Raw genomic sequence first — 26,744 nt, 5'->3', positions numbered from 1 at the left:
AGTGACACTCAAAAAAATCCATGTAGCAATACCTAGGAAAATTATATTTTGGCTATCATCTTTGCTGAAGTACTAACATAGCTCAGCTGTACATGGCCATTACAAAATTTTACTACAGAACAATGCAACCCAACCAGAACCCTTCTCAGTACCTTAGTCCTATCTATATAATGTAATCTATACTAATACAAGAAAGTGAAACATTGATAAATGCAACTATAAACACCATTTCTCTTCAGAAAACAAAACAAAACCGCATACAGAATACATGTCAGCTCCATTTCTAGTAAATGTTGCAGAGGATGAAAAACCAGAAGGGAAAATCATGAAAAAGGTAAGTCATACAATTATAGAAGATATAAGCCTAACCTATCACATATTGGGATTTTTTTTAAAAAGACCGATTTTGCTAAATAATTAGCAAAATAGACCATTTTGCTAATTATTTAGCAAAATAGATCTCTTTTTGGCCAACAAGTCAAAAAGAGGTCGATTTTAAAAAATAGGCTGCTGAAAACATACGGGACTAGTATAGTCCCGTATGTTTTCAGTGCACTAATCGGGGATTTGTGCTCACAGAAAACATACGAGACTACTAGTCCCGTATGTTTTTAACATTCTGTTTTTTAAAATCGACCTCTTTTTGGCCTGTCTATTTTGCTAAATAATTAGCAAAATGGTCTATTTTGCTAATTATTTAGCAAAATCGGTCTTTTTTTAAAAATTCCCTCATGCAATATTCTTCAACAATATCGATAGAGTGACACTCAAAAAAATCCATGTAGCAACACCTAGGGAAATTATATTTTGGCTATCATCTTTGCTGAAGTACTAACATAGCTCAGCTGTACATGACCTTTACAAAATTTTACTACAGATAACAATGCAACCCAACCAGAACCCTTCTCAGTACCTTAGTACTATCTATATAATGTAATCTATACTAAAACAAGAAAGTGAAACATTGATAAATGCAACTATAAACACCATTTCTCTTCAGAAAACAAAACAAAACCGCATACAGAATACATGTTAGCTCCATTTCTAGTAAATGTTGCAGAGGATGAAATGCCAGAAGGGAAAATCATGAAAAGGGTAAGCCGTACAATTATAGAAGATATAAGCCTAACCTATCACATACAATTATAGAAAATATAAGCCTAACCTATCACATATTGCATATAAAAAAGTAAGCAATTATAGAATTCAGAGATAAAATGGGTACATCTCAGTTCTACACCAGATAAGCTTAAATATATTCGTGCAACCGGAACCATGTCCTTTTATATGGAAATCACATTGGGAGGGAAGGTAAGACTCTAAAAGATACATGCAACCGGAACCATGTCCTTTTATATGGAAATCACATTGGGAGGGAAGGTAAGACTCTAAAAGATACAAATTTGTAATAATAGAAAGATGAGACTTTCCCATGAACAAGGTCCAGCCAGACTTTGCATCACTTCCGATGTCACTCAGATATATGTACCTGCAAATCTATGTTTTAAGTCTTTTTGCCTATTTTCATTCCTCACCTTTAGCACTATAAAAGTAAGAAAATGTACACAGATGAGATTTCCTGATGCGTGAAACTTCAACGAAAAATATTTCAAAAAAGAAAAAGAGCCAGCGTTGAAATAAACTATGCAGCAACACATTGATCTTCATGTCTTCATCAAAGAATAAAAAAATTATGAAGGGATAAACAAAAGATGTTGCATATTCACATTAATAAAAAAATTGCATAATGGAAAAGGAAGAAAAGTATAATAAGAAAAATCTGATAACATAATGTGCTCAAGCTACAACTAGAATCAATTGTCCTCAATTAATCGTACACAGATGTGGAATGGTGTACAATATGAGGTCGGTATGAATGACACTATACAAAATATTCTAAGAAAACAAATAAAAATACTATGCATCACAACAATATAACTGACCTTCTACTTGATCTTCAACAGTAATACACAAAACTTGGAAGGGAATAGAATGAGACAGCCATGCCCAGCAGTAAAAGAATGAATAAACAGAAATAAAGAAAAAGCAACATGAGGAGCCCTATGAAAAAAATGGGCCTTTCACTACTTACACCTTCAAATATACAGTTTGACCCTATGATTCAAGAGAGGCCTCCTGCTGGTTATCTTCACTGGAATCTGGCTGCAAACTAGTTGGAACAGTGGAAAGAGCTGACCACTGATCTGGAACTACAAGAAAATATCCAGTCATGGCCTTCCTGAAACGCTTCTTGTATTGTTTGGGTGAAATCACAGTAGGAGCAACATTCTTTGGTCCACCCAAAATACCTGACGCTTTAACCCAATTCTCCAGATGCTTGTCCCACGTATACTGCCTCATGAAATCAATAATTCCCAAAACAAGTTCATGCTTCACTTCATCAACTCCCACCAGTAAAGAATAATCCATTACAGCAACAGACTGGAGATGGCAATGTAAAAGTGAAGAGATTAGTGAGCAGATATATGGAAAGACAGCATTCTTTTAACAAGAAAGCATTTGATCAATGCAAAAGATGTGAACCAAATTTGCAAGGAAAGAGTTTTTTTGACTTATGAAAAGGGCAAAACAGTCGACTTTTTCTAAAGAAGGGATATCAAGTAAGAGAGAATAAAAGAACCCACTTCAGGAACTCCTCCGTTACTAGAGAAAATCTAGAAAATAACAGGGAAGGATGCTGTTGCAGGTTAATTTGTAGTTTTAGTAGTTGATAAGAAAACTCAACTTGGGCCTAAATAAATCTAGAGTGCAGATGATTGCACAAACATTATATATGAAGTTTGCAAGGAGAAATTTAGTTTACTGGAAACAAGTGTAACAAATGCACATAAACATCAGAAAAGCAATTCTACATTAGAAAATCAAAACAAGGACAAAGGAGATTTCACAAGAGCAAATAGATTTTGAAGACTAACAAATGCCAATGCTAGTAAGAGATCCCTTGTTCAAGGGAGTCCTATGGAAAAAGAAAAAAACATTTTACAAAATATATAACGTATAAACAAGAAGTTAGAGTGTGTTGAGGATTATATATATATTGGTTCCTCATCATGCATGCTTGGTGGGTGGGAAACAACTTTAGGTTTGTTCATAGGAAACAAAAACAGCACACATGCATGTGACACTTGAAGATATCTTTAGTACTCCTGAGGTATAGCTAGTTTAGATATGCCTGCCTACCAATTTCATTATTTGAAACAGGTTAATCTGCTTCCTTTGTATTCATCTACATGTCCTAAGATTTCTAACAATAAAAACTTATGCATACGCCTTTCTACAAATAACGCATTTTTTTTCTTCTCACCGCGAGAAAAGCAGTGTCATTCCATACAGCTCTCTCCAAAAGCCGCTTTGCCTTGTTTCTCACAAAAATTGGAGAAGTAGCCTCGAGCAAGTTCTGATCAAGAAGGACCTTGTTGTTACAATCTGTATTATACCGCGATCTTAAAGATCCTTTTAGGTCATACAGCCTAGTTATGTTCCGCGTAAACAAAAGATTCTCCATAACCAGCACATCCATCTTTAAATCTTTGCCACCCTTCAGATGCTTGGAAGTAACCTGCAATACATCATCAGCCAAGGAAGAAGTTATGCTTAAAATAACGAAGTATGCATATAATCACTGAATAACATCATAATAACTTCCTCAGAATGAAGCAAGCAAACAATTTTGCCAGAAATTTACAGACAGATAAAACTTTGCTACATTACTTGTCACCAGCGACTTATCAACCTTAAACAAATGCCTAAAATAGCAAGCAAGTTAAAGAAAGCCAATCTAGTTGCAGCTGCCTCCAATTATATTGTAGATTCAATAGTCATCTAACTACTTGACCACATTCTGACACTTAAAAAGCACAAAAACCACACCTAAAAAAAGACAGGCATACAATGATTCATGCAGCTTACGAATCACCGTGGCTCTCGGTGCAAGTTTTTATGGATTGAATTTAGTCCAAATATAAATAATCACCTAATTGGGAAATCACCTTATACAAAAGCTTGAGATTTCAGGGCCAACAATTATTCTATACCGCCCTCTTCATGTGGAAAAGAGTATACGTAGACATGGATGATAAGTATGGTGGATTTTGGACCTGGGTCTCTAGGTGCCCTGTTCTTCCTAGTAAGAGTTGTTTGTAACAACACCCAAAACTTAAGGACGCTAGGGTGCAGAAAAACAAATTGTACTACTATAACATCAAACTACTTATTGTACAATATGCAAGTAACCATTCAAGCAATACCAGTTTCATTAAGGATGGCAATACCTTCCACAGCTAGCAACCAAATACTTGCTCAAATTTCAAATCAACCCAATATCATCCCCCTGGGACATTAACTTATATATGCATCCTTAACAAAGAAAGTTTGCTTCTACCATCAGATCTAGAAAATAAAGTAATAATAATTTATAAATTTTCTAACAGAGCTTTGCTTTTTCTTATTTCATTTAACTTTCTGGTGGATCCACCAGTCTCCACAATAGTTAGAAAAGGGAGGGGGAAAAAACAAGCTGTCAAATATATGATGAATTAGTGCAGTGATGGTTACGTACTAGTATAACTGGTGCAGTCAAGCCAACTTGGCGACGTTATTGCAAAGCAACCCCTTGAATAAATCTGTTTTTAATCTTTACATAGTTTTGAAATATTATATTTCCTTTCAACTAGTACGTTTTGTAGAATTTTCAAGTCTTAACCAAAGCACTAGTGCAATATTATCTCTCTTGACTGCTTCAATAAACTATTAAGTGTGTTCTTCAAGAGCAAAATTTTCTAATGACAATGTCCCACATTTGGTTCTATAGTCATCAACAACAATTTAACTCCGTGTGCATCTCATTTTCTCTTATATTTCTAGAATTTATGGTTCTGACCAGGCAGACCTAATCCAAATCCATTATCAGATTATCTTTCAGTTGAGGCAACTTGAAAGATTCCTTATCTTCTTCAGGTAAGGTTTTCTTACTACAGTTGGTGCACATCCGCCACAATGGTTTCATCTCTGTTAAAAAGTCAGCTAAGCACCATAAGTACAAATTTATGCAGCCCAACTGATCAAGAAACCATCATGATGACTCGTAGCAATCACAACTCCTAAAACCATTACTACTACTTCATCTACTCCCTCCAAATGCACATGTATGACCTCATGACATGTCATCAACAGGTAAAACATGTCAACCAGCAGCCCTTTTTGACAATGAAATATTGGTGGCCGAAATGTTTGATTTTGAAAAAGTGGACAGGCCCCACAAACCAAAATCAAAGATTTCGGCAACGAAAGCTGAGGAGTTTGAAATTAATAGGATGACGGGTCCCATCACTAATAATATTTTATTAGTGCATAATATTTTCCAAAGACTATAAATAGGACCATAACTCTTCAGGAAAAACTCATCTCAGAAACAACTCCTCTTATAAAAGAGTGAGAGAAAGAAAAAATAGAAAGTTTTTCTTAATATCAAGGAGGGGGTTTGTGAGAATACTTGGAGTGTATCTTGATCAAGAGAGAGTGTTCTCTTTGATCTAATTCTTTTGGAATATAAAAGAACTGGCGTCGTCGTTGCACCGTGGAGTAGCTCCGTAAGAGTGAACCACGTTATATTTGTGAGTACTGTGATTGAATTTGTGTCTTTATTCTGTGATTCCAAAATCTTTTGGGTGTGTATTGTGTCTCCGTTCGAGGCGTTCTTGTTGACGTATATCCTAACAACTTGTATCAGAGCCTGACTTAGAATACATATATCTGCTTATTATATGTTCTGTGGCTGCCACTAAAAATGAATCATCCACATCAGAATATAAGTTAGATTATCATTTACTCTTTAAAGGCACTGGTCACTATTCACGAGTACGATATTGTTCATAAATACGATACTATTCACAGATACGGTACTATTCACAAATACGGTGCAGCGGATCTCAAGTTCAACGATGAGATCTAAACTCTTCTGCTACTTTCTTGTCTATCAGATTCGTGAGAGAATATGATGATGGTAATGAGCAACGCTAATGACAATGACAAGATGAAGCTTGACACAGTGATTGGGGCAATTCTGAATAAAGAATCTTGCCGTAAAGTCTCAGGAGTTGAGGCCTCTAGCAATGTGAGTGCTTTGCATGTCGAGGCACGAGGGCGTGCGTAAAAGAAGAGTAGGGGACGATGAGGCCGATCAGAATCTAGAGGAAAGTCTAAAGGGCTGAACCTGAATAGTTACGGTGAAGGGAAGTGCTTCAGATGTGAAAAGAAATGGTCACTTTGTACGGGACTGCAGAGCTTCTATTCCAGCATCAACAGGGGATGATCAGGCTAATGGTGCAGCCAATCTCATGCATGAGACGGATTCAGATGCGCTTCTTCTATCTCTTGAAGACAAGAGCGATGCGTGGGTCATCGACTCTGGTACATCTTTCCATGCAACCTCACAACAAAAACTGCTTTCATCGTTCATGAAGAAGGACTTGGGAACAATCTATCTTGGTGACGATTAACCTTGTAAGATTTTCAGGAAGGGAAATTGTACCCTCAAGATAGAGGGAGGAACTATCTTGACGCTGAACGACGTTCGGCATGTACCGGATCTCAAGCGAAATCTTATATCAGTCGGGCAATTGACTGACTCTGGTTATAGAGTATCCTTCGTACAGAGAAGCTGGAATATGTCCAAGGGTGTCTTGGTGGTGGCACAAGGCAAACGCGAGGGGTCTCTCTACATCGTCAATGAGAAAACCGATCGCTTGCTTGCCGCAGGACAAGCATCATCATCATCATCTGTCGACTGTATGACTTGACATCGACGACTTGGCCACATGAGCGAGAAGGGGATGCAGATTATGATCGCGGGAGAGACTTTCGGATCTGAGCAAGATCGATCTGACTTTCTGTGAGGACTGTATCCTAGACAAACAGAAGAAGGTGAGCTTCAACAAGATCGGACCGACTCCAAAACTGTAGAAATTAGAGTTGGTGCACACCGACGTGTGGGGACCTGCACAAGTCCCATCTGTTGGCAACTCTCTTTACTTTGTCACTTTTATTGATGATTCTACTAGAAAATTATTGGTGTTCTTCTTGAAGCACAAATTAAATATTTTTATCATCTTCAAGAAATAGTTTGCCTGTGTGGAGAACGAAACAGACAATAAGCTGAAGTGCCTAAAGTCTGATAATGAAGGCGACTATTATAGTCAGGAGTTCGAGAACTTTTGTTCGTCCCATAGGATTAAGAGACTGAAGATCGTCCTAGGCACACCTCAGCACAACGGAGTGGCGGAGCATATGAATCGCACTATCTTAGAGCACGTCAGAAGTATGAGGATCCACTCCAGATTACCCAAGAGTTTTTAGGCCGAAGCTATCAATACCGTTGCATACTTGATCAACCGCGGGCCATCTGTGACTCTCAGTTATGGGATACCTGAAGAGGTTTGGACCGAAAAGAAGCTGAAGCTAGAGCACTTACGAGTATTTGGTTGTGACGCCTATGTCATGATCAATCCTATAGACCGGTCAAAGCTTGATCTAAAGTCAAAGAAGCTCTCTTTTATCGACTATGGAAGAGATCAGTATGGGTATCTTTTTTAGGATCACAATGCGCGCAAGGTGGTACGCAGCCGTGATGTCGTGTTTCATAAGAATGCGGTGTACAAGACCAAAGAGGTGAGTGAGAGTCAGCTATCTCCTCTTTTTTTCCTAGATGTTACTGACAGTGAGGACGACGGTGAGATACCAATTAGCATAGACGATAGAGACTAAGAGAACGTGTCGGATGCACAGCAGCAGGACCTAGCAGAGTTATCGATCGTAATTCGCAAAGCTCCAAGAAATTTAAGGGTGCCAGAAAGGTACCTTTCCACCATAAATTATCTTTTCCTAACTGACAGTAGTGAGTCAGAGAGCTATGAGAAGATACAGCAAACCGGTAAAGCTCGGGGTGAGTTGGAGTCTGTCATGGAGGAAGAAATGAAATCCTTGATAAAAAATAAAACTTGGGAGCTCGTAAAGCTTCCAAAAGGAAAAAAGGTTCTTTACAATCAGTGGATTTATCGGGTCAATGATGAAACCGATGGATAGAGACACTACAAGGCGAGGCTTGTAGTGAAGGGCTATGAGCAGAAAATAAGGATTAACTATTCTAACATTTTCGCTCCCGTCATCAAGTTGACCACGATCCGGACTGTGCTAAGCATTGTGACAGTTCAAGATCTGCATCTAGAGCAGATGGATGTGAAGACGACATTCCTTCATGGAGATTTGAAGGAAAAGATCTATATGCATCAACCAGTGAGCTTCGAGGAACGAGATAGGGAGGACCTCATGTGTCGCCTGCGCAAGAGTTTGTATGGCCTGAAGCAAGCTCCGCGACAGTGATATATGAAGTTCAGGAACTTTATGAAGGAAAACAGTTTTCTTAAACGCAACACAGATCACTGCTTCTTCATCAAGAGATATGACGAATCCTATGTGATACTCTTGATTTATGTTGATGATATGTTGATTGTTGGACCCGACTTAGCCCGTATTGAAGAACTCAAGAGGCGTCTCTCCGAATGCTTCGAGATGAAGGATCTAGATCCAGCAAACCAGATTCTTGGGATGAGGATCATCAGAGACAGATCAACACGAAGGCTGAGGTTGTCTCAGAAGGCCTACATTGAAAATATTCTTGAAAAGTTTAGCATGAAAAAAGCTAAACCGGTGGGCTCGTCATTTGCAAACCATTTCAAGCTATCAAAGACCCAAGCACCAAAGAATGATGAAGAGCATGAGTTCATGGCCAACATACCATACGCATCCGTCGTCGGGAATTTGATGTATGCGATGGTGTGCACGAGGCCAGATATTGCACAAGGAATAGGAATTGTGAGCCGTTTCATAAGCAATCTGGGGAAGCACCACTATAGGGTGCGGTCAAGTGGCTTTTACGCTACTTGAGATGCTCGTCCGACCGTTGTCTTGAGTATAGCGGGGCGGATTTGCAGTTAGAGTACTTTTGTGATACAGACTATATCGGGGACATAGACTCAAGAAGGAGCAAGCGGCTACATATTCATCTTAGGTGGTGGAGGGATAAGTTGGAGATCTAAGTTACAGGATATTGTGGTTATATCGATAACCGAAGCCGAGTACGTATCTGTAGCAGAGGCAGCAAATGAGTTGTTATGGTTAAAAGCTTATCTTCTCAAGCCTAGGGTAAGTTTTAAGAAATAATTCATCCACTACGACAGTCAGAGTGCCATTCACTTGTCAGAGAATGACGCATTCCATGCTCGGATCAAGCATGTTGACATGAAACACCATGCCATATGGAGATGGCAAAGCATGAACGAGTTCAAGCTTGTGAAGATTGATACGATGTAAAATTCAGCCGACATGCTGACCAAGCCAGTTTTACTCGAGAATGTGAGACTGTGTACAGTCTCATATGGCCTCCGTTAAGAACGTTGAGGGTCGTGCAAGATGCCAAAGATATAAGACATCCGGATAATGCTACCAAGAATGATGTAAAGATATGATTGATACTCAATCAAATCTTCAAGTGGGAGATTGTCAGCCAGTAGCCTTTTTTGATAATGAAATATCGGTGTCCGAAATATTTGATTTTGAAAAAGTGGGCAAGCCCCACAAACCAAAATCAAAGATTTCGGCACCGAAAGCCGAGGAGTTTGAAATTAATATAATGGCGGTCCGACGGGTCCTACCACTAATAATATTTTATTAGTGCATATTATTTTCCAAACATTATAAAAAGGATCATAACTCTTCATGAAAAACTCATTCTAGAAACAACTCCTCTTATAGAAGAGTGAAAGAAAGGAAAAATAGAATTTTTTCTTAATATCAAGGAGAGGGTTTGTGAGAATACTTGGAGTGTATCTTGATCAAGAGAGGCTGTTCTCTTTGATCTAATTCTTTTGGAATATAAAAGAACTAGGTATCGTCGTTGCATCGTGGAGTAGCTCCGTAAGAGTGAACCACGTTATATCTATGAGTACTGTGATTGAATTTGTGTCTTTATTCTGAAGAGTGAACCACGTTATATCTATGAGTACTGTGATTGAATTTGTGTCTTTATTCTGTGATTCCAAAATCCTTTGGGTGTGTATTGCGTCTTCATTCGAGACGTTCTTCTTGACGTGTACCCTAACAAAACATGGACCAGAAGGTAATGCTTACAGCAATAACATAAAATTATATTGTTCCCATTAGTATGCAATGTTCAAGTAACTTTGTTCCTCAAAAAAGAAGGGATAATTAAGTTGATGAACCAGAACTAGCATAAACTAAAAGAAAAAAATACGGAAGGAAAAAAAAAGTCCACATGTTACACTCAAGAATTGAAATACTTGCCCACAACCTGGGTGATAGAGAAGACAATTAGTATGTATCAAAGGGAAAACCATAAGCAATGAAAAATACCCTACCTGATAGATACCCAGAATCTTTGCCAAGCATGTAGGGCTTCGTGTGACAATTGAGTCTGAAAGATATCTAAAATACTCAGGTGCAAATTTTATAAATGATTCAAGCTCTGTTTTCGTAACTTGTTTTATTATAAACCTATCATCCAAAGTTTTTGCAAAGAAAACATTGCTCTTGCCACCCTGTGCTCCCCATTTCTTACAACGACTGAGTGACCTTATATAATCGAGTTCGGATGGACAGCAAATTCTCCTCAATGCATCAAAACGTTTGGCATAATAACAAGTCACAGTATATCTGACCTTCCCAATTGGCCCTTCATCACAAAAAGAAACTCTGACATGCACCGCTTTTGCGGATGTAAGAGGATCCGAAACCACAGAACTTCTGCCCCCGACCAACGACAAAACGCCATCTTCACTTGATCCAAAACTTTTAAACGGTTCATAGTTCATTTCATCAGTTGACTGATGTAGGAAAGAATTCCCAAACTCCGTGGAGGACTGAAAAAGTGATGCATCAGCATTATCTCTCATTCTTTCCCGCTCGTCTGACATTTGGATACGGTAAACAGGAGAGACAAGTGCGTGACAAATAATACTAGTGGGTTCATCATCATAAATTGGGATGACAGTTTCATCTACTCCAACTGGAAGAAGCAACCTTGCCCCACCCGGATGCTCCAACTCACGGAACAAGGAGATATATACAGGACTATAGTCACAAAGAGCACCAAATCTTGGAGCAATTGCCAAATTCTTGTTCACAGAACGATAAATGTGGGGAAAGGGCATTCCTATCCAGATTGGGAAATCCTCTGCACTGTCACCCAACCTGCCAAGCAAAGCAGATGTAAAGGACTGCGTCATTTCGGCGCCACTTCGTTCTTCTGAATCCTCTGAAACCGACATCATAGCTGTTGCTTCAACTGAAGCCGAATCTGACATGCTTGCATCTGCAAGCACAGGGGCAGTTTCTTCACCAATCCACTTTGCATCAAATGTTTCTGATAAATTTGCTAATGTTGGAACCTGTCCATCAGAGAGGGTTCTACAGGTAGAAAGACCTAAATCCAGAGTATCCAATTGTTCACTTGCACTTGTGCAAGTAGAAAGAAGGATGTTATTTTGTTTTCCCTGGAAAGAGTCCAGATCGGGGTCTACTTTTTGCTCATCATAGAGTCCTTCTTGATGGCTAACCGAAAGAATGTTCCCTTTAAAAGGCTCACCATTTCTTGAATCTTGAGAAAGTGTATCAGAGCTAGTAAAGCTTAGCTGGGACTTGGGGGCTGGGTTCAACTCTGCTAGTTTCTCATTAGTGCTGGCCTTCTCCCTGTCTCTTGTCAAAAAACCACTAAGCATTTCATGGGCAATACTAGTAGATCCGGCAGCAAATATCAAGCGTTGATCCCACAGATATGACAGGAAAAGTAATTGTCTCCTTAATTTATTAACATCAAGTATGTCAATGTTTGGCTGTCCTTTCCTAGCCTCCTTGTCCTGTAATTTATGTAAAGAATCCTGAAACACAAAAGAGAAAGATCATTCGTCACATGAATGCCAAAATTTGAACCAATCCAGAGGATACAAAGGCAGTGAGTGAAACCTCACCTCAAATTCCACCTTCTCCTTTTGCAGCATTTTTTCAAGTTCAAGAATATGATTTCTTAATTCTGGAATTTTCATACTACCATTAGTAGAGGCAGAACTGGTGGGCCTACCCTCTGCAATTTGTTGCAAAGCATTTACTACTTCGTTGAATAAAAGTTGAGTCCTGTTAGCCACCTGTTATATCCAGGAATAATGATCAGATGCCACAGAAAAAACTGAATCATTATACCTATTTCAGAAGTTGTAAAAGATATTGAAGAAACTTTTCAAACAAAATAAATCAGACCTCTTCTGCTTCTCTTTGTATCCATTCCTGATGCTCACAATTGAAATCAAGCTTGTGAGGTGGTAGGTAAACATTGTTAACATTAATTGATGCATATCGGAAGCAAGCAACCCTTTCTCCAAAGCTTCTCATGTGAAGAACAGGAGTGCCATAAGGCAAGAGAATTATAATGGTCATGACAAGAAGAAATAGAAAGAAAGGTGAAGTAATAAATACCCATAAAACCGAAGGCAGTCTCTATGAAGAGAATGGCCACAGCTCGCTACCCTACTTGCAGCAGCATGATTTGAAAAGCTAAGCTCCAGAAATTTACCAAAAGATAAACCCCAAGCAGCATCAGACATCACAATTCTGCGAGTGGCAGGAGGAAATCCATGAACCCTAGGGCATCGTAGACATCTGTGCCACATCCAGATCTTCCCGTCCCTCTCTCCAGGCAAACATAAATGTGCATGCCTCCTAACTGATATTGTCAGGCTACCTTGGTAATGAGTATAACAATGAACATGAGCTTCAGGTGGAGATTCACAAGAACAACACTTAAAAGTCTGCTGGGAAAAGCCTTCACAGTCAAAATATGGAGAGGGAATTTGATTTATAATTACAAGTTAAAAAAATGAAGCAAAAGACTGACCTGGTCAAATAAGTTATCTCGTAAAAATCTTCCCAGTGGCTTATCAAAACTACCGTAATATTTTATGCGAAAAAGATGTGAACGCTCACAAATAGCCCCTTTCCACACAGAGCGTGTGGAAAGAGAAACCAAAATGCTCTGATGGTCAGGGGGGATTTCTTCTTTTGGCAATGTACAGTCAGTCCTTTGTTCATTTTCTTGCAACACATTTGCCAAACTAGAGACAAGTTGTCCTGTTGTCTCCTCGTTTTGAATTTGACTATCATTAGGCATTCTGTCTAAACTTTGCGAACCAGTGCTGTAGCGAGAAGGAACATTAGCATCATGTTTTACTGCTTGGTCATTGTTTCTAAGTGTTTCAACCTCACGAATTTCTCCAAAACATACTTTATTTTTTTCTCTAGCAGTATCACGAGGAGAGGTTTGTCGAGAATTTGAAAATAAGCCAGCTAAAGTAGAGATCTGATCCCTTTTCTCCCCAGGAGACTTTTTCATGCCAACAGGAGAGACAAAAGTAGAACCAGGTGCTCCTTTGTTTCCAGAACTTGATGTTAAAGCCGGGACAAATTCTTTGTGTGCTTGCACATCAATAGTAAGTTGTGGCTTACTGACACAAGAGGGCGCAACACCAGGTATTGTAGAAATTGATTTGTCACAAATGGATGCCGGTTTATCTGGCGATGCAACTGTAATTGGAGATTTTAAGGGAAGTTCTGGCAGAGAGGCACCTTCATCTGCAAGAAAGGAAGTCTCCAGTGCTAGGTGATAGGCTGCAAAAATTCCATATTGGATAACATGTTTCAGTTTCTTCAGCTCATCTCCACTGGCACCCTTGAGCAAAATCTATAAGTAGAACAAAAGAAGTTACCATAGATTACTACTGCATTTGATGTCATATGAAACACAGCTAATTGTCATACAGAAAAAGGACAGTATGATGCATATGCGCTGCAGTAAATTTTAGGAACCTCTAATACTAATAGTCAGAAATAGCATATTCATGCCATACATAGACATGTCTAAACAGTTGTAAATTGCTGAAAACCAAAGTCTGACTAGAATATAAAGATTAAGAATTATGAAGCACTGACATGATACCAAACACATATACAACCTGATACACACACAGTGATACAACAAATTCAAAAACTTGGACAGGGCACATCATGGGAATGAGAACATCTATCTACATGCCTATCTATTTATATATCACACATGCACAGACATGGCCTCATCTCTTGTTATTTGTTGGCAGCTCATTTTGCTAAATGAGCAATCATCTCAAAAAACTTTATCCTTGATATATATCCTGCTCTATAAGTAATTAAAAACAATGTACACGCTAACACATCAGTCATAAGCAATGGTCATAGAAACCATTGGTTCATCTCTAGCTCACAATTAGCATTGAATTGAAAAGTTGCTTGTATGTATGTGCAAATGCGTATTTTTGTATGTTTGTGTTTTGGGGGTAAGGGGAGCAGGAAAGAGAGCATGTGTCAGAAGGAGTACTAAAACAAGCTTTGTGAAACTCTACCATAGCCTATTGCATGGATGATCTGCACCATGCATCTGGACTTACATACCTTATCAGCCTATGAATTGAGATGTCATGTCGTCTGCAAACATTTTACTGTTACAAAATGATATATTTTTTTCCTACAGCTGGAATGCATGTCTTACACCCAAGTGATTCAAGCAATAAGAATTACAGCAACTTGTTCTCCTGATCAATAGGCTAATTTAAGTGAGCAGGTCAAAATGATGGTGACACGTCCATAAGATGGCCTATGGTGGAGCATAACTGATTATTTTAGGAAAGCCTTTCAAAAGAAAAATTTTCCTATAATTCTGTCACTGAATACCATTAATTTTTTGATCACTAGATCCATGGCCGGCCAAAGTCTACAGCACATGATTTTGTTCAACTATGTATTAGGGCATGGAAATTTTTATGAAAGAAGAGATCATGACATAAATTGCAAAGATTGGAGTTTCAGATCCACTATAAAAGAAAGTTCTCTCCCATGGTCAATATCCTCCCATTTCCTCTATACACGTGTATGCATTTAAGTTAACTCCTAATATGTTTATCCATCCTATTGACTGAAAGAAAGGAAATCAAAAGCTCTTTAGTAACAAGCATAAATGGTACCCAAGGTGCTAATAACTTACTGTGCAACCTAAGGGCTTTGGACACCCTTCAAAAAACATTAGTGTCTTCACCATTTTCCTCCCACCCTGCCCAGCACTGCCATGCTCTTCTAGAAACTTTTCCACATGAAACAGATCACACTGCCCAAGCTTTTGAGATGACAGGTGATCAATAGAGGGGACAATCTGAGCACCAGTGCAACGTGCAATACGCTCTAGTAGAGGTCTTTTCATATTTAAAACAAGCGATATGTTTTTTGCAAGTAGATAATCTTGGGCAAAACGAGAGACTGATTTTTCTACAAGGAGTACATGGGGATGGTGAGCATCAATCTTTGCAACTGCCATCTTCAAGTGATCCATTTCCTAAATAGTAGCATGCAAATAATATTAGCAACTATAAAGAGGTTAACTCAAAAAGATACCTTATAGCCACCAACCTGCTGCAGCAAAGTGTCAAAACTTGATAGTGAATTAGTTACTCGCTGGTACTCAAGAGCTCCTCCAAGTATTAGGAAACGAGGCTTTTGTACTTTTGAGGTCATGCGACGATGTGCTACATTCTTCTTACAAACAATTCCTTTTACTACCATGCTGGACAGAGCCAAAACACAGTCAGTAAATTCACACCAGTGGTTAGAAAGAACTACTTATTAACAATTCATCGTTGATGTGCTAATCAACAAGATGCCAGCTAAACATCATTAAACGCATACAGCAGCGCCAGTTCATTGCAGTAAGAAATCCAATTTCTCTAATTTTTTATTCTCGATTTCCTTAAAAATTGTTCATTCTTTGGAAGGCAGTAAGTCAGTATAAGAAATCTAACTTGAAAAACTAATGACTCAGATCCATCCAAAGAACTAAAGCATGTACATACAATCAACTGTACCTTTGACTGCGATGTCCACAAGCAATGCATTTAATCTTCACATACCCACCAGGATCCATTCCTCCTCCCGTGCTGGTGTCTGGCTTTAGAAGAGTTGCTGCTTCCCATGACAAGCCTGTTATTATCTCCAACCAACTTCCCTTGTCACCTTCATCACCCATTGGGACATTTTCAACCTGTAGAAGCTGGGCTATTAGAGCTCTAAAATGCCCATCAACAACATTTTTCATTGCCTTTTTATGTTCTTCGCTTGTTCGATCTCTGCTCCGATATTCACCACTGCAAGAGCTGGTCGATGTACGATTATATCCCCATTCTCCTGTAGGATCCTCATCATCGTCTTCAGCAACTACATCAGATTCCCTCTCATCTTCTTCATCTTCAGGGTCAGGAGGAAACCAAAGTATCTCATTATTATCAAAATCCATGGGTTCCGTATCTTCAGCTTCCAAGCTGTATATTGAAGAAGTATGATCATTACAGCTATTATCTGGTGCAGCTTCATCTGTCATCTTATCAGCGTCTATAGATACACGTGATTCTGTATTATTGTGCAAAGGTGAGTCAATCTCCTTAGTTTCATTATTTTCTTGAACAGAATGAAAATCAGGTGAATGGTAATCCTGGACTGTTTCGTCAAATTCAACTGGGCCATAGTAAATATCAGAATGCAAAATATGATGTGTTTCTGAATCAGAACGCGACATACCATACTCCTCATCCTCATCATCGCTCCTGAAAAAACAAACGAACACATGAACATGTAGTATGTTCCTAGAGAAGAAGAAAAATTCAAAGATCATGTGAAACTAGAACAAGATGGTTAAAGATATTAATAAATATAAATCAACATTTCTTACTATAAAAAAATAAATTATTCTGACTGATCTTTCTATATCAGTTCACAACTTTGTAGTGTTTTGAACAATACGTTATTCTTTTACCAGTAGCAAACCTACAAAAAGGAGAAGGGTAGCATCCACTAGCAGAAAATAGGCAGAAAATACATGTTGGGGCATCTGCAATTAATGACAAATTGCATCAATACTGTCATGATTGCCCATTAGCATTCTGCATACTCATTAAAACCAACATATTCCATCAACACTACCTGGGGCAAGGACAAGTGAGAAAGGGCAGACAATCTGGGGCAATCATAAAATACCCTAGGTTCATTCTTATGTTTGCACAGTTTAGCCTATTTTAACATATCATTAGCACTTAGTAAGTCATAGCTGCTAATTAACATGCACCAATACATCAACCAGTCTATACTTGACCTCGCCCACATCATAACCTGAGAATGTGATACCAATTTGTGGGTGCAAATGGGGAGCTCACGCATATGATGACAGAGATCATTTTAACTTAAAAGGTTAACTAATTGGGATTTGGCTCGAAGACATATACTGAGCACTCAGTTATCCACTCTACAAGTTAAGTTTTAACACTCAACTTGGATGCTTTTTAGTTGGATATGAGAGAGTTGCAACAAATTGCCAACTATTAGTATCCAGATTTTGACAAATTACAGTGACATACACCCTTCTCGATATCCCAATTTGAGAATTGTATCTGTGTCGACAAATAAGCGTCCTAGTGCTTGGTCTTTTGCAAATTTATAAGAGGGTAGCAAATGAAGAAAAATGGACAGTTTCATGAAATATTTAACAAAATTGAGCATTTGAGCTCCTTGAACTTTTCTCTCCCTGTCAATTTTTCCAATCTTTTTCTAATCGTTTCTCTCATAAGATTTAGAATCTTGGAATTTGCTATAATCATCCCTCTAGTCCCTTATCATAAGTTAACTATTCTTCTTGTTTCCTTCCATATTTTGTGCTATATAAGCATCAATTTACATCTTTTTGTAATACATGTTGCTTATGCTTACCTTTCTAGATTTTACAAGAAAGGAGAAAAAAACACTTGAATGATAAAAGAAGATGATGACGACAACAGAAAGCATGTTTTGGCATGAATGTAGATAATGGAGATGAGACAGATTACATTCCTCAAAGCACAACAATTATGATAAGTGTGTGTGTGTGTGTATATTAGATTAGATTAATGGGTATCATTATCATAGGAGGGGATTTCCTCTTTGACGCTTATGTGGCACAATCCCCCATCATCCTCATAAAGTAGGAGAGAGAGTGTAAGTTGATGGAGATTTGTGCCTATTTTATGAGGATGGTGGGGATTGTGTCACATAGGCGTTAAGGAGGAAAATCCCCTCCTATGATAATGATACCCATTAATCTCATATATATATATAACACACACACACTTATCATAATTGTTGTGCTTTGAGGAATGTAATCTGTCTCATCTCCATTATCTACATTCATGCCAAAACATGCTTTCTGTTGTCGTCATCATCTTCTTTTATCATTCAAGTGTTTTTTTCTCCTTTCTTGTAAAATCTAGAAAGGTAAGCATAAGCAACATGTATTACAAAAAGATGTAAATTGATGCTTATATAGCACAAAATATGGAAGGAAACAAGAAGAATAGTTAACTTATGATAAGGGACTAGAGGGATGATGCATCATGTTGGGGAATTTTAGTCTCCCCACCTACTACGATTTGCGCAACTTGAAAGCTAACCCACAATCAATAAGATATAAAACAACCATAATCAAGAAGAAAAAATATCGAAATTTACGTGATTCAGTCGATCAACTTTGACCTACGTCCACAGGCAACAATACGAGAAATCCACAATGTATCAGGGAGAAATACAAGAGGAACTACTCAACTTTCGTCTCTTAATCTCTCAACCGCACATACATAATCAATTCTCATATTATCTCCAAAGCTCTCTCCTTACAATCTTTTGAACGAACAAAGACTGTGAAACTCTCTCCCAATGATGTAATCTTTTGCACGGATAAAGACTACGAAACTCTTACCTCTCGCACAATATTCTTGAATCAGGCTACGCCATCTGCTAATCATAGATTACAAGAATATTGGCTCTCTCACTTCTCCTCTGCTTGTTTTTTCCTCCAACAATAGAAGAATATATATCGAAAAATCAAAACTCTATCTCTAGCTTAACTTTCTAATTAGAATAGAATTCAAACTCCTAGTCATGATGAAACTCAATCTTCTAATCATGATAGATCACTAACCTTATCTAATTCTCATGAAGTTATACAAAAATCAAAGACACAATCCTAACAACCTTCACATTGGATTTGATTCTCAAACTCCCTTGAAGATATATCATCGCCGTCTTAAAACTTTATCTCTCCTGCTAGAGTCTTCTATTTCTTTCGCACTTCAAATCGAAGCACCTGCACTCTAACTGGGACGTCCCGTGACCCTTGCTGTCATCTGCTTCGTCGTGGCGTCTCCATCTCTCTTGTGTACACCAAGAGATCTTCGCTAAGCAAATCAACTATACTTCTCCTCCCGAACTGAACTTGATAGTAGCCTTCCCCTACTTGCTGTACTCGTGCTCCACCTACATCGCTCGTATCGAATCATATCGGTGCATCTCTCTATCTCCTCCATCACTTGGCTTGGACCGAATATGAGCGCTCATCGTCTTCAAGTCCAATGCCACCACCTCCATCAACATGTGTGTCATTCAATCGTGCCTGCTTGCAAGCTCCACCTAATCTGACACTGTCCTCCTCGAGTCTACATACCAACCAACTACTGCTCTCGTGATGAATCTGAATGATTATATGCTAATAACTCTACTGCTAGAATTACGTCTGATTCTTTATACCAGTCTCATCTGTCTCATACTCGTTTGCCGCTATCAGATCTGTCTCGTCATCGCCATCAAAATTTTCCAGCACTTTCTGACTAATCTGAGCATAATCTGAAAAATCAGACACTTCCATCGCGTTTAGAGCACTCCAAATTCTACAAATCAATTCCTGGATCGTCAAATTTTGCCTCCAAACCCTCGATCATAAGACAAATTAATCTTTTTTTTTCCTTTTTCTTCACCTTGATTCTTGTAACGCCGCCTTCAATCTTGCACGACGTTATCTTCTATCTTGCGAACTCGCTCCCGAATCCATCAACATAGCTCTGATACCACTTGTTTAGGAATTTTAGTCTCACCGTCTACTACGATTTGCGCAACTTGGAAGCTAACCCACAATCAATAAGATATAAAACAACCACAATCAAGAAGAAAGAACACCGAGATTTATATAGTTCAGTCGACCAACTTCGAACTATGTCCACGGGCAATAATACGAAAAATCCACTATGTATCACGGAGAAATACAAGAGGAATCACTCAACTCTCGTCTCTCAATCTCTCAACCTCACATACATAATCAACTCTCATATTATCTCCAAAGCTCTCTCTTTACAATCTTTTGAACGGATAAAGACTGCGAAACCCTCTCCCAAATGATGTAATCTTTTACACGGACAAAGACTATGAAACACTCGCCTCTCGAATAATATTCTTGAATCAGGCTACACCCTCTGCTAACCCTAAATTACAAGAATATTGGCTCTCCTACTTCTCCTTTGCTTGGTTTTTTCTCTAACAATAGAAGAATATATATATAGGAAAATTAAAACCCTATCTCTAGCCTAACTTCCTAATTAGAATAAGATTCAAACTCCTAATCATGATAGATTTCTAATCGTATCTAATTCTCATGAAGTTATACAAAGAATCAAAGATATAATCCTAACACATCTAGTATGGCATGATATGAATCTCATGCAATGAGATGGTGAGATACTTAAATCATGAAAGACAAGAAAATGAAGATAAACGTACCTGTTCATGTGAAAGTTGAACCGGTTTGGGGACGAAACATCAATATCATGAATAGAATTCCTCTGTGATACCCGGATGTCATGATTATCAAGATTCAAACCCAATTTAGCCGACTGGACACGACTAAGATTATGAACATATGGACCATGCTGATAAGAAACAGTCGAGTATGAGAAGGAGCTAGGCATCACACTGCTGCTACTATCCGTGTCCGGAGATGATACCAAACTCATTGCTGAAAGTGAAGGGTTGAAGCCATCACTGTGAGGCCTAATACCATTTCGAGGACTCAGCATATCTTGTTCCCATTGTTTGAAGCAGAAATTGCAAACACGAATCCTTTCCACGTCTTCTCGAGCATTATTAGGATCATAAGGTGAAATGGGTACAGAATTTGCAGTGCATTTCCCACAGAAAACTCGCCCACAAAGGCGACAATGGTGTCTCCGGTTGAAGATTGTGAACTGAGAATCACACTCATAACAAACTCTACAACTGTGATCTGGCATCCAAAAATCCCTCGAGACGTTTGGTGGCTCACTTCGCCGTGGGATCCAAGACTTCACTCTCCCCACAAACTCGGAGAATGCAGTGTCAGGTGTATCCATCAATGATGGTGAAGCTTGCCAACTCATGCTGAATCAAATCCCCCTTTCTTCACCTCCCTCAATGAAATTGCAAAAGGAAATTTTTCAAATTCTTTCCTAGTGATCCAATATAAATTGATGTAGCACCAAAATCCCAGCCTTTAATTCTGCAAGTATCTCTCCCAATCATGACTAGCCTTTTAACTGTTAGCACGATTATGGGTAACAGTTACTAACCCATTATTAATCTCCATTTGGTAAGCGAAAAAGAATTCCAATCAGTGGCTTCAAAATACAGCCACAACAAGGTTCAATATCAACAAGGCCCTCAATACTATCAAAAATAAGAGAATATGATCTTCAACTCTAAATACCAGGAAATTTCTCAATTTACTCAAATAACAACCAACTCCTCCAAAATTGCATATTTTCAACAAACGCGTAGCAAATCATGCATTCACATTAGTGCCTCTCCAAAATACCAGCAACAAATCCAAACGAAACCAACCAACGCGTCCCCAAAATCAGACAAACAATCAAGAAACCCCTTCAATGAATTGAGCTTCGAACATTGCGGCTAATTCCACCACCGGACCAAAGCTGGTCTAAAAAAGTAGAGAAATATCGAGGGAAAGATCCGAGCATAACCTCTAATCACCAACATTCTGATCGCGGGAGGGAAATGAGACGGGTTGTCGATCGAATTCCGACGAAAAACGAGGTAAAGTTCTGAGCTTTTCCGCTTCGCCTCTAAATTTCTCTCTCCTCTCGTGCTTCTCTTCTTGCTTCCTGTTTTTTCTCTCCCTCTCACAGTTTTTGCTCCTTATAATTCTTATATGTTTCTGTTTTATATTTTTTATATTATATATATTATTTTCAGGAGTGGGAGATTAAACAGCACCGGACAAGGAAGAAAATGACGTGTGAGGATTATTATACACGTTGTGGATATATCATTAGGGTGGAGCCCACGTTTTGCATGAAATAAGAGGGATTTGTCATAAATAAGGTTTTATATATGTAATGATGTGACATAAACTTGGCATGAATTGCAGAACTTGATTAAAACTCGGGTGGCACTAGGGCCACACCCCCAACCACATCCTAAACCACACCTCTTTCATATGCTACAGTACACCGGATCTCACATGAGATTTTAAAATTTTAAAATCTAACCCATTATTAATCTCCATTTGGTAAGCGAAAAAGAATTCCAATCAGTGGCTTCAAAATACAGCCACAACAAGGTTCAATATCAACAAGGCCCTCAATACTATCAAAAATAAGAGAATATGATCTTCAACTCTAAATACCAGGAAATTTCTCAATTTACTCAAATAACAACCAACTCCTCCAAAATTGCATATTTTCAACAAACGCGTAGCAAATCATGCATTCACATTAGTGCCTCTCCAAAATACCAGCAACAAATCCAAACGAAACCAACCAACGCGTCCCCAAAATCAGACAAACAATCAAGAAACCCCTTCAATGAATTGAGCTTCGAACATTGCGGCTAATTCCACCACCGGACCAAAGCTGGTCTAAAAAAGTAGAGAAATATCGAGGGAAAGATCCGAGCATAACCTCTAATCACCAACATTCTGATCGCGGGAGGGAAATGAGACGGGTTGTCGATCGAATTCCGACGAAAAACGAGGTAAAGTTCTGAGCTTTTCCGCTTCGCCTCTAAATTTCTCTCTCCTCTCGTGCTTCTCTTCTTGCTTCCTGTTTTTTCTCTCCCTCTCACAGTTTTTGCTCCTTATAATTCTTATATGTTTCTGTTTTATATTTTTTATATTATATATATTATTTTCAGGAGTGGGAGATTAAACAGCACCGGACAAGGAAGAAAATGACGTGTGAGGATTATTATACACGTTGTGGATATATCATTAGGGTGGAGCCCACGTTTTGCATGAAATAAGAGGGATTTGTCATAAATAAGGTTTTATATATGTAATGATGTGACATAAACTTGGCATGAATTGCAGAACTTGATTAAAACTCGGGTGGCACTAGGGCCACACCCCCAACCACATCCTAAACCACACCTCTTTCATATGCTACAGTACACCGGATCTCACATGAGATTTTAAAATTTTAAAATCTCGTGTGGGACCCGGTATACTGTAGCATATGAGAAAGATGTGTGGTTTGGGATGTGGTTGGGGGTGTGTCCATATTATTTTCCTTGAAACTTTATTCTATTGGGTGTGAGCTCATATTTCTCTTATTTTATTTGAGGCTCTACGACATCCACCAATAAATAACTTTCTACTAAATAAAAAATAATTGAGGGATTTGTTGCCAAAATCTTTCACATGCGAGGATTTGCTAAAAATTATGGGTAAATTACACCCAAGAAAGTTTTAGCATTTTGCAGTACTTTCAACATCCATTGTAGAAACTCTTATCAATGTTACATTTGACGTGGCACGTGCAACTTACTTGAATTAAAACAAAGACCAAATTGCACACTTCAATTATTAAGAAAGAAAATCCCTTTATGGCCTTTTTCCTTTTTAAAGGAAAAAAAATACGACAAAATGAACCCGTTGTGTTTTGACCCTTTATCCACTCGCTGTAATTTTAACGGTTTCGAATGAATAGAACTTTTTGCACGGCTCAACGAATGGTCAAAATACAACGGGTTCACCCCAAAATTGGTGTGCTTGGGTTTAAGAACGTGTAGATCAAGTTCAACGGAGCGGATCACAAATTTTTTTAGGAAATGATGTGATTCTAGGCTGCGTCCTTAGGTGGGAGCCTAGGGTGTCACCTTAGATTCACTTTTCCCTATATATATATATATATATATACACACACACACTAGTGTAGTGCACGTGAACTTGTATTTGTTTCTTGTTCTAAATTTTTTAATTATATAAGAACTTATCTAACACAATGGATAATTATAGTTCTTATCTTTGTCATGTATAAATATATATTACAATTTTCACTCATAAAGATAACTACAAATGAACCACAAATATAAAAATGCTTAATCTAATTTAAATATTTTGATAGGTTTAATAGTAAATTTAACAAATTGTAAGAGTTAAAGTGTTTTAAAATTAGCATTACATGAGAGTTTTCGAGGGAGAATTATCATGTTTGCATGACTGAGTGTACTTGACGAGAGCCCCAAATTACTTCACACCACCAATGAATCAAGTAGTGTTAAGCCTCTACACAATCACCGACAAATCAACAAAAATACGTAGCCCAAGAACGCCAATGTCCTATTTAGACTTCAGTTCTTTCAGCATGTAACTTCTTATAACTATGCACCACTCGATCACTAATACTCCTTAGCACCGATAGCTCTGAAATCAGTACTAAAAATACAATTTATAGAAATTTCAAGGTATTTAAGTGAAACTAAATACAACTGAGGGTCTATATGTGCAAAATATGTGAAACCAGGGGCGGATTTAGATTCTTGAGTTGAGTTGTAGTTGCATCCCCACAAATTTATAAATTGCATATAAGCCCTAGTAATATTTATAAGCTTCCCCCTTCGCCCTCTATAAACTTTAAAAACCACACCATAACCTATATCAAAACTCATTTCAAGAAATTTGAGCAATAGTTAATTCAGGGGAAGTTAGAAAAGTTTAGAAAAATCTCGATTACTCGATCATATGAAACCATCTCAAAAAAAACAAAAAAATAATAACTAATTTAATAAATAATTTGCAACAATTTTTATTAAAACAAAAGTAAAAACTCACCATAAAATGGACGCTGCCCTCACTTCGGATTCAGTTCCTCTCTAATTTGGTGGTAATTAGAGAGGATCCAATTATTCGAGTCATTAACTTTCGTTCTAATTTCAATGGCCGTTTATAGGCATCATTTGTAGAAATTAACATTTTTGTATTTTAAGGCAAGATCTTAGGTACAAGTTGTATAAATTGGAACTTTTGTTTTAATTAATCTTTTTTTTACACTATTGTCATATTGGTTTTCACAATAAGGGATTTTAATATAGAAAAGTGGTTTTCAAAACAATAGTAGAAATCCTATGTGCCGTAATTTCATCCATTGAAATCCAAATATAGGATAAATTTTGAGATAATTGAAGAAGATCTGGATCCCCCTAATTGGAGAGGAGTCGAACCTCTACTCTAATTATCATCTAATTGGAGAGAATTCACATTTCCTCACTTAGAGAACTCGGAATCATTAATAGTCTCTTTCTAACTTCTACGTACTATATATTGACATAGGTGTGTATATAAAAATATACATACATTGATATGTGGCAAGAAATAAGAGGAAAAATACATAAAAATAGAGAATGAAGAATTAAAGATTTTGACCTACTCGGATACCTCCAAAGCTAGTGCCTCCCTTCTGACCTCACTTTTTTGGCTGCTGCACCCATTTTATCGATAAAATCAAACTTATTTATTGGATTCCAATAATCATACTAAACCAATAAATGAGATTTTTTTTATTCTAATAAACTTTCACTCAAGAAAAAAGGATAAATTTTACCTCTTGGGTGAATCAATTGAGCTTCATGGCACATTGATCAGAAATCTTAATCACGTATAAGAATCTCGAACATCTTGTCGCCTTTTGACAAATAAATTGTAATAAACTAAAATATCAATACGTGTGTTATATTATGCATGTTTGTTCTATTTGCATGTTACCGGAAAAACATGTATGTATTTATTATTTTTAACAATAAGTTGTTATAAACTGAAAGAATTATAACGCACACAAAAACATGTATGTATTTATTATTTTTAACAATAAGTTGTTATAAACTGAAAGAATTATAACGCACACCCATATCTATTGATTACGGACAATAAGTTGTTATAAACTGAAAGAATTATAACGCACACCCATATCTATTGATTACGGAGTAAATGCCTATAAAAGAATCCAAACTCCTAGTTGCCTTAGGACTTTTATGCTTACTCATGATATACTTGATATATTATAAATAATTATTAACATATTGCTAAGTATTTATTAGTTTATTAACATTAAATGTTTAATATTTGTATTAATCTAATTATAAATATTTATTTTTTTATTATCATTTCTTTAGTATACGTTAATAGATATTATTATATTAAGTTATTATCATATAATAATAGAGAAGGAGTTTAATTGAATTAATTTTCTAATGGTAGTGAATGCAAATTGGAGGTGTATTTATTACATTTAATTTAATTGGTGGTTATGAGAAAGATTTGAAGGGGTATGGTTTATGCATATATGTGTTGTATGTACTCATATATGTGTTTTTATGTATGCATGAATGTGTTTTAGCATGACTCAAAGGGTATTTTAGAAAGAAATATTTTAACATGGTAACACACTTTTATAATAGTATTAGATTAT

At 37.5% G+C, this 26,744-nt stretch overlaps 1 protein-coding gene across 1 annotated transcript; it reads right to left on the bottom strand.

Moving 5' to 3' along the window:
• LOC109833654 (1-phosphatidylinositol-3-phosphate 5-kinase FAB1B-like) lies at positions 1,925-22,173 on the bottom strand. The gene is made up of 11 exons (XM_020401398.1): positions 20,788-22,173; positions 16,026-16,760; positions 15,574-15,727; positions 15,155-15,499; positions 12,980-13,822; positions 12,562-12,893; positions 12,346-12,469; positions 12,060-12,233; positions 10,452-11,969; positions 3,326-3,580; positions 1,925-2,442 (listed from the first exon to the last, which is right to left on the bottom strand). The coding sequence occupies exons 1-11, from the start codon at positions 21,420-21,422 to the stop codon at positions 2,116-2,118; spliced, it is 5,442 nt and encodes a 1,813-aa protein (XP_020256987.1). The 5' UTR covers positions 21,423-22,173; the 3' UTR covers positions 1,925-2,115.

Source organism: Asparagus officinalis, chromosome 3 (assembly GCF_001876935.1).
Source record: "Asparagus officinalis chromosome 3, Aspof.V1, whole genome shotgun sequence".
Classification (NCBI taxonomy): Eukaryota; Viridiplantae; Streptophyta; class Magnoliopsida; order Asparagales; family Asparagaceae; genus Asparagus; species Asparagus officinalis.
The sequence above is the reverse complement of the archived record's forward strand: the minus strand, read 5'-3'. Positions and strand labels throughout refer to the sequence as shown.

What these genes read in the sequence shown, in the direction of transcription:
- LOC109833654 (XM_020401398.1), bottom strand. Translation starts at nt 21,422, where the DNA reads ATGAGTTGGCAAGCTTCACCATCATTGATGGATACACCTGACACTGCA. An exon ending in AGATTCTGGGTATCTATCAG is followed by an intron (nt 3,581 to 10,451) that starts GTAGGGTATTTT and finishes GATGTATTGCAG; the next exon opens with GTTACTTCCAAGCATCTGAA. An exon ending in ATGACACTGCTTTTCTCGCG is followed by an intron (nt 2,443 to 3,325) that starts GTGAGAAGAAAA and finishes TGCCATCTCCAG; the next exon opens with TCTGTTGCTGTAATGGATTA.